A 13,771-nucleotide genomic window follows, 5' to 3' on the forward strand; every position below is an offset into this window, starting at 1 on the left:
ATCCCATGAACAGTGGAGCCTGGAGGACTACAGTCCATGGGGTCACAAAGAGTCGGAAACGGCTGAGCACCTGAGCATGTACAACCTTGCTGACAATGAAAGCTAAAACTAAAGTTGGAGCATAGAGATGAGACAGCAAAGCCTTCCTCTTGTTGGCCTCTCACCACCAAGGGTGATGTGGCCTCAAAGTCCAGGGGAGGCACCCTGCAAGTTTTCCCCCAGCTTGGGTCTTGCAGGGGACTCAAGACAGAGCCCTAAGGGGCATTCCAATGCTGATCACAGAGCACATGGAAAAATCCCCAAACAGTAACCCACACCTCAAGGATTTCCACATCACTCCCTCCCACAGGGCACCATAATGGGACTGGCACACAGGTCATGTATAGAGCCACCTGGTGGTATTCCAGATCCAGTCCCAGACTTAATGCTCATCCCATATAAATATCTTCTCTAATTCAGGAATCTTTATGTCCCACTGGGGACCTTCCTAGAGGGTATATGACAAAGGGGGAGGCTGCCTGCCCTGTATATGCTTTCTGGTAAGAGAAAGTGCAAGTGTTAGTTGCTCAGTCGTGTTTGACTCTTTGCAACCCCATGGATTGTAGCCCGCCAGACTCCTCTGTCCATGGACTTTTCCAGTCAAGAATACTGGAGTGGGTTGCCATTTCCTTCTCCAGGGAATTTTCCAGGGATTGAACCCAGGTCGCCCATACTGTGGGCAAATTCTTTACCATCTGAGCCACCAGGGAATCCCCTTTCAGGTAAGTAGTGGGAGATGATATTCTCGGACTGAAGATGAAGAGTTGTAGCAAAAATGAATGAAGCATTTTTCTAACCATGCCTCTCCATGGCAGGTATTCCTCACACTGGACCAGAGTGCTCAGAATCTTGGCCAGTGCTCACATATTTCCGATCGATGTGCCCAGCCCAAGCCAAAAGTGGACAACAAGGCTCTTCTCAACCATAAGTAGTTTTGAGATTAATGGAAAAACAAAAAGACTGTGAACATTACTGGAGAAGCAAAATGAAGTGATGGCAAAAGACTGAAAGCAAGCATAATGTGTAAGGTTTCCTTTACCCCTACTTGGCCGATGGTTGGCCTGTACCTGTGCGCATGCTCTGAGCAGGCTGCCTAGAGAGAGTGTCACAAGTTGTTGGCTTCTGAATCAAACAGAGGCGCTCCAGCTGCTCTCGGCCAAGGCAGGGGCTGTGGAGAAAGACACAAGTTTAGATAAGAGGTCCCTGGGAGGCAACTTCCCACCATTCAGAGTATGTGTGGTGGTCAAATGCTCTATCGGTCAGCAGATCCACAGATGCCGTCAAAGGCTGATCTGGTTATTCTCTTTTCATGGAAAGTTTTCCATAACCTCTGATGAAAGAGATGGGAATACCAGACCACCTGACCTGCCTCTTGAGAAACCTGTATGTAGGTCAGGAAGCAACAGTTAGAACTGGACATGGAACAACAGACTGGTTCCAAATAGGGAAAGGAGTATGTCAAGGCTGCATATTATCACCCTGCTTATTTAACTTATATGCAGAGTACATCATGAGAAACACTGGACTGGAAGAAGCACAAGCTGGAATAAGATTCCCCGGAGAAGTATCAGTAACCTCAGATATGCAGATGACACCACCCTTATGGCAGAAAGTGAAGAAAAACTAAAGAGCCTCTTGACGAAAGTAAAAGAAGAGAGTGGAAAAGTAGGCTTAAAGCTCAACATTCAGAAAACGAAGATCATGGCATCTGGTCCCATCACTTCATGGGAAATAGATGGGTATACAGTGGAAACAGTGTCAGACTTTATTTTGGGGGGCTCCAAAATCATTGAAAATGGTGACTGCAGCCATGAAATTAAAAGACGCTTACTCCTTGGAAGGAAAGTTATGACCAACCTAGATAGCATATTAAAAAGCAGAGACATTACTTTGTCAACAAAGGTCCATCTAGTCAAGGCTATGGTTTCCCCTGTGGTCATGTATGGATATGAGAGTTGGACTATAAAGAAAGCTGATCGCCGAAAAATTGATGCTTTTGAACTGTGGTGTTGGAGAAGACTCTTGAGAGTCCCTTGGACTGCAAGGAGATCCAACCAGTGTCCATCCTAAAGGAGATTAGTCCTGGGTGTTCATTGGAGGGACTGATATTGAAGTTGAAACTCCAATACTTTGGCCACCTGATGCGAAGAGCTGACTCATTTGAAAAGACCCTGATGCTGGGAAAGATTGAAGGCAGGAGAAGGGGATAACAGAGGATGAGATGATTGAATGGCATCACCGACTCAATGGACAGGAGTTTGGGTAAACTCCGGGAGTTGGTGATAGACAGGGAGGCGTGGCGTGCTGCGTTTCATGGGGTCACAAAGAGTAGGACACAACTGAGCGGCTGAACTGACTGACTGATGTGAGTCATTAAGGCTTCTGAAAATCTGGCATTCATAAACTAAAAGTAGAGGAGATTACTGAGGACTCTGATTCAGCTTTCGATTGAGAAGACTGGCTGCCATGCAATGTTGCCAGTCCCCTCATGGGCATGTCCACTAGCAGGTCACTGGAAGGGTATTTTGCAGTCAAAACATTCTCAAGATGGCCTCGAGTCAGTCATGGCTTCTTTGAGCTTTTAATCCATCAAGTGAGCTGAGCTCACCATCCCAGTCATCCCCACCAGGGGGCTGGGCACGTAAATAACACAGTCTTGGAGGCTTCAGACCAGTCCAGATGAGTACCATCAAGAGGAGAAGAATCAGCCAGCCAAGCCCTGCCCTAAATTTGTAACCCAGAAAATTGTGAAATAGAATAACAAAATGCTTGTTATTTTAAGCCACTGTGCTTTGGTTGTTTGTTACACAGTAATAGATAGTTTTGCTTCATCATTATTGATTGGGTTTGCAGTATATGGTGATGCATCAACAGAATTGGGAGCCATAATTTTCTGTGAATTGCTTTAAGATATAATATATGCATCACAATCCAAATCAACCACCATTTCCTCTTGCTGAAACAGATGTATAACTCATTCCAAAGAACAGCTCCTATAACATCTTCATTGGTCACATGCTGCCTGTGAATCTGTGCTATTTATAGAACTTACCATGTTAGTGCAATCCAACTTATAGGCTATTTTAAAATTTATGGATCATTGTGTTATAATGTAGAGTTATGTTGATAAGCTCATTATTTTCCCTTGCAAATTAAATTACAAGTGATTCATCAACAAAGAAAGAAGCAGGAGTGTAGCAGTTAGGAGTACAGATTCCAGGGCCAGTTGTGTGTGTTCAAGCCTCAAAATGGGAAAAAATTGAAACTACTTTGTAGGGTTGTGAAGGTTAAAGTCTTTGATGGGTACAGTGTTTAGAACAGTACCTGGTTCATGACAAACCCAAAAAGGCTACTACAACTTGTTTATTTTTGTCCTCATCAATTTCATATCATCACCAGCTCTTTCTCCACCAAAAGACAGAGCAACATAGCAGGGGAACACGGGATATCTGCCTTAGAGTGTTTAGCATAGATTTGGCCCACAGACAGCCTTCGGGAAATCTCTGTGGACTTAATTGATAATTACCCAATGAATGCATACTTCCCTGAGACATTGACCTCCTTTAAACAATGTCTTCACATAGGGATTGCTCCAGAGCACCAAGAACATGGTGGTTCAGGCCCAGAGAACAGATGTGTCAAACCCACCTGCCCCTGAGTCCTTGTGCCCTTGTCCCCTTGCTGGGGTCCATGGTGACGTTATCCAGTGACCTGTGCAGCAGGCCTCCTGCAGCATCCTCCAGGCCGGGTACGAACAGCGCGTTTTCTGAGCATGACAGTCTCTGAATCCAAGTGAGCTGATTGGACTGGGCCAGGTGTGCAAGACTCAGACTGGCCATTTGCACACACTTATCAGAATCTGAAATGTGGCAGAAACAGATAAACATAAATATCCACAAGAATGATGCTGCTTCCATCACTCTTATGGCAGCAACACATCACAGGCCCCAGGTGCTGTCCCGGCTTTTCTTTATCTGCACGGAAGGACCTATTTTTCCTCAAGCTGGCTCGTGGAGCTGCTGTGATGAGCGCTGAGAATGCCAAGTCTGCCTAGTCAGCACTCACTAAGGAAAGAAAACTCAGACACACAGGTAGGAAGAGACGGGATACCCTCCATCCCCCGGCAGCTGACAGGATTTTGAGCCACAGTTCACGGCAGTGTCACAGTGCCAGCAGAGCCTTGTGTAAAATTAACTGCCGCCACCCGTTCTGCCCGCTGCCTTTACAAACCATCCTCCAAACATTAACAAATAGGTCTGCAGATTACCTGAGCTCCCAAGATTACTCTCTGCCCTTGGAACATAATCTTTCATCTCTACACAGCTTAGTTTCCTTACTAATAATATTTAATATCCGATTTTCTGAAATATAAATAGATCAGATGTGTTGTCTTCCAGTTTTAACAACGCCCTCCCTCCCTTCTTGCAGAAAGAGGTAACAAATGATTTTGATGAAATCCCTAACATGAGCCCAGGAATGTGAGTGACTCTCACCACTTCACTCTTTATGTCATTCATAAGAAACTGGATTTGATAGATTCCTTAAATTAACTAGGATTTATACAAAGCCCTGGAAAAGGTCAGTTTTCATTCCAATCCCAAAGAAATGCAATGCCAAAGAATGCTCAAACTACTGCACAATTGCACTCATCTCACATGCTGGTAAAGTCATGCTCAAAATTCTCCAAGCCAGGCTTTAGCAATACGTGAACTGTGAACTTCCAGATGTTCAAGGTGGTTTTGGAAAAGGCAGAGGTACCAGAGATCAAATTGTCAGCATCCGCTGGATCATCAAAAAAGCAAGAGAGTTCCAGAAAAACATCTATTTCTGCTTCATTGACTATGCCAAAGCCTTTGACTGTGTGGATCACAATAAACTGTGGAACATTCTGAAAGAGATGGGAATAGCAGACCACCTGACCTGCCTCTTGAGAAACATGTATGCAGGTCAGGAAGCAACAGTCAGAACTGGACATGGAACAACAGACTGGTTCCAAATAGGAAAAAGAGTACGTCAAGGCTGTATATTGTCAACCTGCTTATTTAATTTATATGCAGAATACATCATGAGGAACGCTGGACTGGAAGAAGCACAAGCTGGAATCAAGATTGCTGGGAGAAACATCAATAACCTCAGATATACAGATGACACCACCCTTATGGCAGAAAGTGAAGAGGAACTAAAGAGCCTCTTGATAAAAGTGAAAGAGGAGAGTGAAAAAGTCACCAAAAAAAAGTTTAAAAAGAAGCTTAAAGCTCAACATTCAGAAAACTAAGATCATGGCATCTGGTCCCATCACTTCATGGCAAATAGATGGGGAAACAGTGTCAGACTTTATTTTTTGGGGCTCCAAAATCACTGCAGATGGTGATTGCAGCCATGGAATTAAAAGATGCTTACTCCTTGGAAGGAAAGTTATGGCCAACCTAGATAGCATATTAAAAAGCAGAGACATTACTTTGCCAACCAAGGTCCATCTAGTCAAGGCTATGGTTTTTCCCGTGGTCATGTATGGATGTGAGAGTTGGACTGTGAAGAAAGCTGATCGCCGAAGAATTGATGCTTTTGAACTGTGGTGTTGGAGAAGACTCTTGAGAGTCCCTTGGACTGCAAGGAGATCCAACCAGTCCACCCTAAAGGAAATCAGCCCTAGGTGTTCATTGGAAGGACTGATGCTAAAGCTGAAACTCCAATACTTTGACCACCTCATGCAAAGAATTGACTCATTGGAAAAGACTCTGATGCTGGGAGGGATAGGGAGCAGGAGGAGAAGGGGATGACAGAGGATGAAATGGCTGGATGGCATCACTGACTCGATGGACATGAGGTTGAGTGAACTCCGGGAGTTGGTGATGGACCAGGAGGTCTGGCATGCTTTGATTCATGGGGTCGCAAAGAGTCGGACACGACTGAGTGACTGAACTGAACTGAACTGTTACAAAGCCCAGTTTGTAATTTGAAAAAAGAAAATGATGCCTATGTTCTATCAACAGATGGTATGACCCTGTTATGACTAAGAAGAAAAGAATGCTCAGCACATGGCATTTGTGTGGCTCCAGTTGTGTGTGTGAGTGTGTGTCTGCACTCATATCTAAAGCACAGTGAGGTGCCTTCAATGAGCATTTATTTCCTCTAGTAGACAATCCCCCTTACCTACAATGGTGCCTGGTTCACTGTTAGTACTGCACCCACTGAAAAAGGTAGCTTTTTTTTTTTTTTTGGCCTCACAACATGGCATGTGGGTTCTTAATTCCCAGACCAGTGATCAAACTTGCACCACCTGCAGGAATCTGGACTGCCAGAGAAGTCCCAACATAGCCTTTAAAAAATATTTTGGGGGAGCATTCTGTGTCTAGGAGGCATTCAGTACCATCATTCACGTACAGTAGGCAAGGGAGATGGAGAAGGAAATGGCAACCCACTCCAGTATTCTTGACTGGGAAGTCCCATGGACAGATGGGGTTGCAAAAGAGTCAGACACGACTTAGCGACTGAACAACAAGCAAGGAAGAAAAGAAGACTAAACGCAATTTGAATATGATATAGCAGCAATGACAGCAATATCCACACTAGCAGCCTACCCAGCCTGTGTGCTTACTACATGCCAGGCACAGTGGTAAGCGTGTTATCTGTACTGTCTCACTTAATCCTCACAAGAACCCTGTGGGTTAGATATTATTATACCCACTTTATAGATGAGGAAAAGTGAGGCTAAGAGAGAGTTAACAATTTGCTCAAGGTCCCCAAGGCTTGTAGGTGGTAGAGAAATCTCACTCAGCTGACTTTATAGCCCATACCAGAAAATGGATATACCAAGGACACGGAGATAAAAACAGCACAGGAGATTCATCTGAAGCATGTCCAGCCCCCTCTGATTGCCAAGGTCTAAAGGGACAGTGACCTTAGCCTTAATTATGGTGGATATTTAATGCTCACAGGGAAACACTGTAGAGAAAGTGGTGACAGGGACTCAGCTCAAAAAGGTTTTGTGGGTTTCAAAGAACCCTATGTATAGAGGTTGGCGGTACGGGAAGAAGAGGATGTGCCCTAAGAAAGGAAGGCTCCAGAAGGTAGCAGAGGAGTAAGATCACCAAGGGCCTAAATTCGCAGCAGAGTTCTGTCCCCAGCAGAAGAGGGAGAGCATTGGTGTGCCAGAGAGGAAGCCACGAGGACACAGAAAAGGGAACCAGGGCAGGATGGAGGCTGGTCACCGCAGATCTGTGGAGTCTTACAACCACGAGCTTGTGGAAGGGCCACAAGTACCCCTGAAGCTTTTGGCCATCTGTCTGAAAGGACGAGAAAAGGCCTGTGGTCCCCCTCTGCAACGCTGACAGATTCTCTCTGATTTAATCCTGAATTTATGCACTTGTAGAAGCACTGTGATTTTTCTCTCTCCCCAGGGAATCAAATATAACTATAAAGTAATATGCTTGTTGAGACTATTCACAGAAGAATGACTATGAAACATTTGGAAAATGTCCAACTTCCCAACAGTCAAAGAAATGTCAAGTGAAACAACACTAAGAAATCATTTCTCCCTGTAAATGAACAAAGATAAACATGATAATATCTATTCCCTCAAAGATGCAATAAAATAGGCACAGTGATACTGGGCATGGGAATGGCACTCAGAAAAACAGCAAAAGCCCTAAAAATGCCCCTGCCTTTGTATACCAAATTTAAATGAAATCTAGCTTAAAGAAATAATACAAGATACAAAAAAATTTGTCTTCCACTGATGTTTGTTGCAATATTATTTATGATATTGGAAACTGAAAAGCAAACATAAAATCAAAATAGAGGCACAATTAATTAAATGGTTGTATTTCCACACCAATTATCCATCCATTCATTCAAAAAACGTGTGTTAATATTAACCATCTCCCACTTGATACACCTCTGTTTCATGCTGGAACAGTAAAGGCAGGGACCCTCTCCCTACCCTCTGGGAACTCCCAGCTCACTGAAAACTGGTGGCAGACACATCCACAGATAAAAGGGGCGGAACATCACATGTGAGAAGATGGAGCCTGCACAAAAGAAGGAGCAGTCAGCTCCATCTGGGGAGTAAAGAGCCACTTAACTAGCAAGGACTTCAAGGAGCGGACTGTCCTTGAATTTATTCTTGGAGAATTAGACTTATTTTGGTTGTCTGAGCCTGGAAGAGCATGGCAAATGGAGGCCATGCAAATATTAGATTCTCCAAAATTCCTATTATGGTAGAATTTGTAATTTGAGAAAACAGTGTATTATGAGCAAAACAGGTTTAAAAGGACTAATTTTGCTAGTAAGCCCATGGAGTCTTTATAAATATTTTATGTTCATTGATATCAGGCAATAAAATAGATACTGATGATGTCTCACACTTTATCTCAGCAATAGCAGGTAAGACATAATTTACATTCATTATTTCTAGGAAACATCATAGAAATGCTACTCTGTGACTTCAAAGACATATTTATTTGGTTTTGCTGAAAATAATAGGCCACTTTTATTTTCTGAATTTGGTTCTGCATCTGAATGCTCAACAATTTTGTTTCCTAGTTGATCCCCAACCCCAGGATGCCAGGACCCAATGATGCAGCTCCCCAGTGAACTGACTGGTGCCAAACAAAACCCCTTGGCATGCTGCAGTCTATGGGATCGCAAAGAGTCGGACACGACTGAGCGCCTGAACAACAACAAGCAAAACCCCCACAAGCAGGGGCTGCCATTACTAGTCACATGGAGCCATGAACATCAGACATTCATTCTAGATGAGTGAGAAACAGCACGGCCTAGCCTGTTGGAGCACAGCACAAACCTGCTGGATGGACAATTGCTCAATTGAGGACACCGAGGCCCAGAAAGGGCAAATGAGTGTTCAACGTCATGCAACTAGTAAAAGGCATAGCTCTGAGTCTGTTGGACTCCAGGGTCCACATTCCAAGCCTGGGTTCATCCGCATCCAGATCACCTGGGTTCTTTTACAAGTGCAGATTCTGATTTAAGCACCTGAGATTCTGCATTCCTAGCTGGCTCCCAGGTGATGCACACACAGAGACCACTCTGGGAATATGAATGGTGAAACCACTATATTATATTGCTCCCTGAACAGGAAATAATGGTGAGAGCTCAACAGTAAATATGATACACCCACCCTTCAAATCCAAATAGCTTTAGATTGAGAACGTCGTGTCTACTCACCACTTGTAACTCCAGGAGAGCTCATCTGAGCATTAAACCCATGCTGGGCGCAGCACAGGCCCAGCAAATATTTACAGGTCTTGACTGAATCAGTGACAAATGTGTGCTTTTTCCCAGTGATGCTGCTTGTGATGATGAACTTCTTTCGCTGTGGGGAACAGACGCTGACTTTAATGTATTGATCATTCTCACCCATCCATCGAAGCACAACTATCCAGAAAATAACCAAATGCAGGAGCTGTCAGTTTGATACCAATGTAGTAGGCATCCAGAAGGGTATGGCAGATGTTGTCTGACTATGGCCCAATATTTTTTCTTAGTTTAAATACAATCCCTCTTTTTTTTCCCCCTTCATTCATAAATCAAATGTTTCTTTACTGAGCAATTGCTGTCTGCCAAGGACTGTGCTAGGTGAAAAGAATATGAAATGAGTTCAGTAGGCATTGCCCTTAGCAAGAAGTGAATATAATTTCCATGTGCATTGGGAAAGGCCATTAAATATACTTATAGCTTGCATTGTCCAAACTCTCAGACGTGGAAGGCAAAATCTCAGCTAGAAGGTTTATAGAAAAGATAAAATCACATCAATAATCTCATATTTTCATGCTGTTATGTGCCAGGTTCTGTTCTAAATCCTCTCTGTGTCTTAATTCACTTCATCCCAGAAGCTACAGAATGAGAGCAGTCCCATCATTATCCTTATTCTACCGATAAGGAAGCAGACGGAGACCCCTCAGAATGCAGCAGGAACTGAGGTTATATCACCAAGAAACACTTCAACATTTATACCTTCAAGGCTCATGCACAAAGGGATAATTTTTGTACTGCTCACTGAGATAAACTGGAGAGGAGTATCTATATGGGGCTATCTATATGGAGCTTCCAGGAAAAGATCCTTAAATGTTTGCAACATATAACTCTAATAAGAACAATGAAATATACAGTAATAGAAAGTATATTAAATACAAATTTATATATAACTTCCAAATAAAATCTCTATTCTAGATATTTCATAAGAACTTTGAGCTTGCTCCTGTAAAGATAACTTTATAAAAACAGGTTTTATGCTTGAAAGGGCACTCTGAAACTCCTGAACTTCTTTAAGGCTAATCTCTTTTAATTTGTGATAGTTGCCATTCCCAAAAAACTCCATTCACACAATCAAACATTAACATAGGGCGACAACTGTTCATTACTTCCCCTTTAAAAAACTTTTTTTTATCATTAACCTAATTTCAGATAATTTAAGCATTCTCTAAATATCCTTTACTTTTATTTAACAAATTAATGTTGAATCTATACTAATGTGAATGGATTTTGAATTCAACTGAATTATATCTAGTATTTTTTATTTAATGCGTTTTCTCAAACATTCATAGATGCTATCCAACTATCTTTCCTAATTTTTCCTCAATATTCAAATTATGATGTCTAAACTCCACTGGCTGATTATTTTATCCATACTTTTCCAAAGTTGAATATTTGCTTAGATTCCATTTACTTTGTCAGTATGCATTGATATGCTTATATACAGTCATGCTGCTGCTGCTGCTGCTAAATCGCATCAGTCGTGTCTGACTCTGTACGACCCCATAGACGGCAGCCCAACAGGCACCTCTGTCCCTGGGATTCTCCAGGCAAGAGTACTGGAGTGGGTTGCCATTGCCTTCTCAGGATACAGTCATGACAATTTTATATTAAGTTCACTCAGGTATTAAAAATCTTAGATAAGTCATTTTTTAAAATTGAATAACTCTTCTTTAACAAATCTAAAAAAGAGAGAGAGAATTGTTCACACATGCACACATATGCGCACATATATACCACATCTTTCTTGCAGACCATAAACTCTTGCCAAACTCTCGTACTTGGGGACCCCAGTGCCCTAAGGTATTACACACCCCAGAGAGTAGAATTTCATCTCATTTCTTGGCATGAAGCTGAAAACAGTCTTGACTGTAGTGGTTAGATATTTTTTTCCACTTTGATAGCATCATTTAATGGGAAATCCATATCTTCAAGCCAACTTTCACACAAGCAAACTGCTCTAAGAATAAGATGATGTGTAACTTGAATCTCAGGGTTTTCAGCACAAACTCAAAAAGTGTATTTACATCTGTGTTGCTACAGAACAAAAATACTTGGTGTTTCTGTAACATCATGTTTGTTTCAAGCATGTTTTATCATTTCGAATATTTCTTCCCTAGTAATTTTATTGTTGCTTCTGTTCCTTTGCAGGCTCATTTATTTGTTTGGCTTGATACGTCTTTGCAGGATAGGATTCTCTCAGACAGAGGCAGATGTGCCCAGCTAAGGAAGCTGAAACTCCAGACCCCTACTTGGGAAGGCCATTTCCTGGAAGGGACCCAGCAACAGCTTCATGTGTTTTTATAAAATGTAGAAAGACAGATGCTTTCACCACAGTCAATTAAAATCACTGACTCTTCTTTCCACTGGCACTCAGTTTTATTTTTCTCACCAGAAGTAACACTGCATGATGGAGAAGCAGACCCCACTAAGGAGAAGCTGAAATGAATGGGGTTGCTTTCAATGTAGAGTTAATGGGATTTATTTATGTGATTTGCAGTCTCTTCTGCAACAGTTTATTGCCAGCCATCCCAGAATACTCCTTCTCTTGTACCAACTCACCCAAAATCTCAGCATAAAGACATAGGCCCAGTAGTCATGTAAAATTGACTATGCCCTACAATATCCAGCCTCAGAAGTATGTGGTGTCAGTGCCAGAGGGGAATAAGATTTGAAATGCAGAGCCAGAGGCCAGTCTGTAGGAAACATTTTCAATCATCAGAAATGAAAACCTGTAATTTAATTCTCAAAAACATCTAATTAAGTGGAATTTTTACCCTATCAGGAATGTATTTTGTAATTGTACATATACAGCCTTATCAATACAGTGCACATTTTTTTCTTTTACTGTTTTTGATGGGAATCACGCAATATGGAATTTATTTGATTTTCCTGTGTTGGTAGCCTAGAAACCTACAGTGGTGCTTCAAAGAGCAAGAATGTCTCTGTCACAAAGTTGCATGTTTTATGGATCTCATCAACAATAAAAACAACTTTCAATCAGATATGCTAGACTTCTCTTCTCTCTAGGAAAAAAAAAAAAAAAAGATATTACAAAAGTATCATCCTATGGAAAAGTACAGAGTGTATGCCACCAAAACGTTGAAAGAGGAAAAAAAAAGAATTACAGAGTTTATCCGGAAATTCATTAATAAGAATATTAACACTTTTACTTTTGGGATTTTGCAGTAGTTGATCTTTTAAAATTCAAGAGTTGTGGTAATTTATTTTCTCATTCTACATGAGCAGTCACTTTAAAACCTTGTTTATTTTAAGAGAGCCCTACAAATGCTGTATCCTCCCAGGCTTCATGCATTTCTCTCCAGACATTTTTAACTACTGTTAATATCCTAGAACAGTTATTAGCACAGGTAGGTTCATCATTTCACAATGAATGCTTTCGTGATTGAATAATCTTCTGAATCGAAGTCTCTGTCACAGGCGGGCTGCCAATGTACCTACAAATCATATTCATTGTAAAAATGGCATTATTTTTTTCTATTTCCTTGGCTATCTCTCTTCAGGTTGACAAAACAAATGTTAGCAATTGTCTGAAGCATTCTGGCTTCCTCTAGTAATTAAGCAAATTTGAAACTGGCTTCCTAAGTTGTAGCATGAAGAGTTCAAGTCATTTTCTGTGTAAGATGCTGGGTTTGTGGCAAGCAGCTGGTGATGTTACTTCCCATGATGACTTTTCCATAAAAAAGGATATTTATGTTGAGGAAGAGACTGGTCATCAAAATATGGAAATCCTAATTAGTGACTTTGTGTTTTTAAGCTAAGTTTGTTTTGTGAACCAGATAACTTTCCAGCTTTAAACAAGAAATTGTTTGTGGTCATGGGGAAAATAAATATCTGTAAAAGTTAAACCAACTTAAATATAAAATACTTAAGGGGGCTGTTACATTTATGGCTTCAAAAATTCTGTTTTTCCAAAATTACTTGATATATTGTCTGTACTTCTACAAATGTTTTAAAAGAAATTACACTGAGAATTGAGAATTTTGAACAATCAAATATGAGATAGAGAAAATAAGAAGTAATAACAGTATTGAATATTCAATAATCATGACCCCAATGTGGCCTGCCAGTCTCCTCTGTCCATGGAATTCTCCAGGAAAGAATACTGGAATGGGTAACCATTCCTTCTTCAGAGGATCTTCCCCACCCAGGGATCAAAACCTGGTCTCCTGCATTGCAGGCAGATTCTTTACCATCTGAGCCACCAAGGAATCCCTTATTCAGTAATTAAATTTCTCTAAATAATCTTTCAATTGAAATCAAGTAATTTGAGTCATTAAATTTCTGAAAAGTCCACAACTATACATATCAATTACTTTTTTTTAGATAAAGTCAAAAATATTTGGGAAAAAGTCAGTTTTCTGATATCATAAAAGCCACTTTAATAAAATTATGCTCAATTCTTATTTATTTTTAAATGTAAGCTTGTTTCCTAAGT

The 13,771-nt window shown here is 41.3% G+C and overlaps 1 protein-coding gene across 3 annotated transcripts in view; it reads right to left on the reverse strand.

Annotated features, from left to right (window-relative positions):
* FRMPD2 (FERM and PDZ domain containing 2) overlaps positions 1 to 13,771 on the reverse strand; it is a 106,222-nt gene that overhangs the window by 30,479 nt on the left and 61,972 nt on the right. For all 3 annotated transcript variants that reach the window (XM_055425962.2, XM_088842084.1, XM_088842083.1), the window contains 3 exons: positions 9,226 to 9,373; positions 3,688 to 3,898; positions 1,107 to 1,207 (listed from right to left, as the gene is read on the reverse strand). In XM_055425962.2, the coding sequence (XP_055281937.2) occupies positions 1,107 to 1,207; positions 3,688 to 3,898; positions 9,226 to 9,373 (460 nt within the window). The remainder of the gene's footprint in view (positions 1 to 1,106; positions 1,208 to 3,687; positions 3,899 to 9,225; positions 9,374 to 13,771) is intronic.

Source organism: Moschus berezovskii, chromosome 12 (assembly GCF_049115385.1).
Source record: "Moschus berezovskii isolate FMDL1 chromosome 12, NW_MosBer_1.0, whole genome shotgun sequence".
NCBI lineage: Eukaryota > Metazoa > Chordata > Mammalia > Artiodactyla > Moschidae > Moschus > Moschus berezovskii.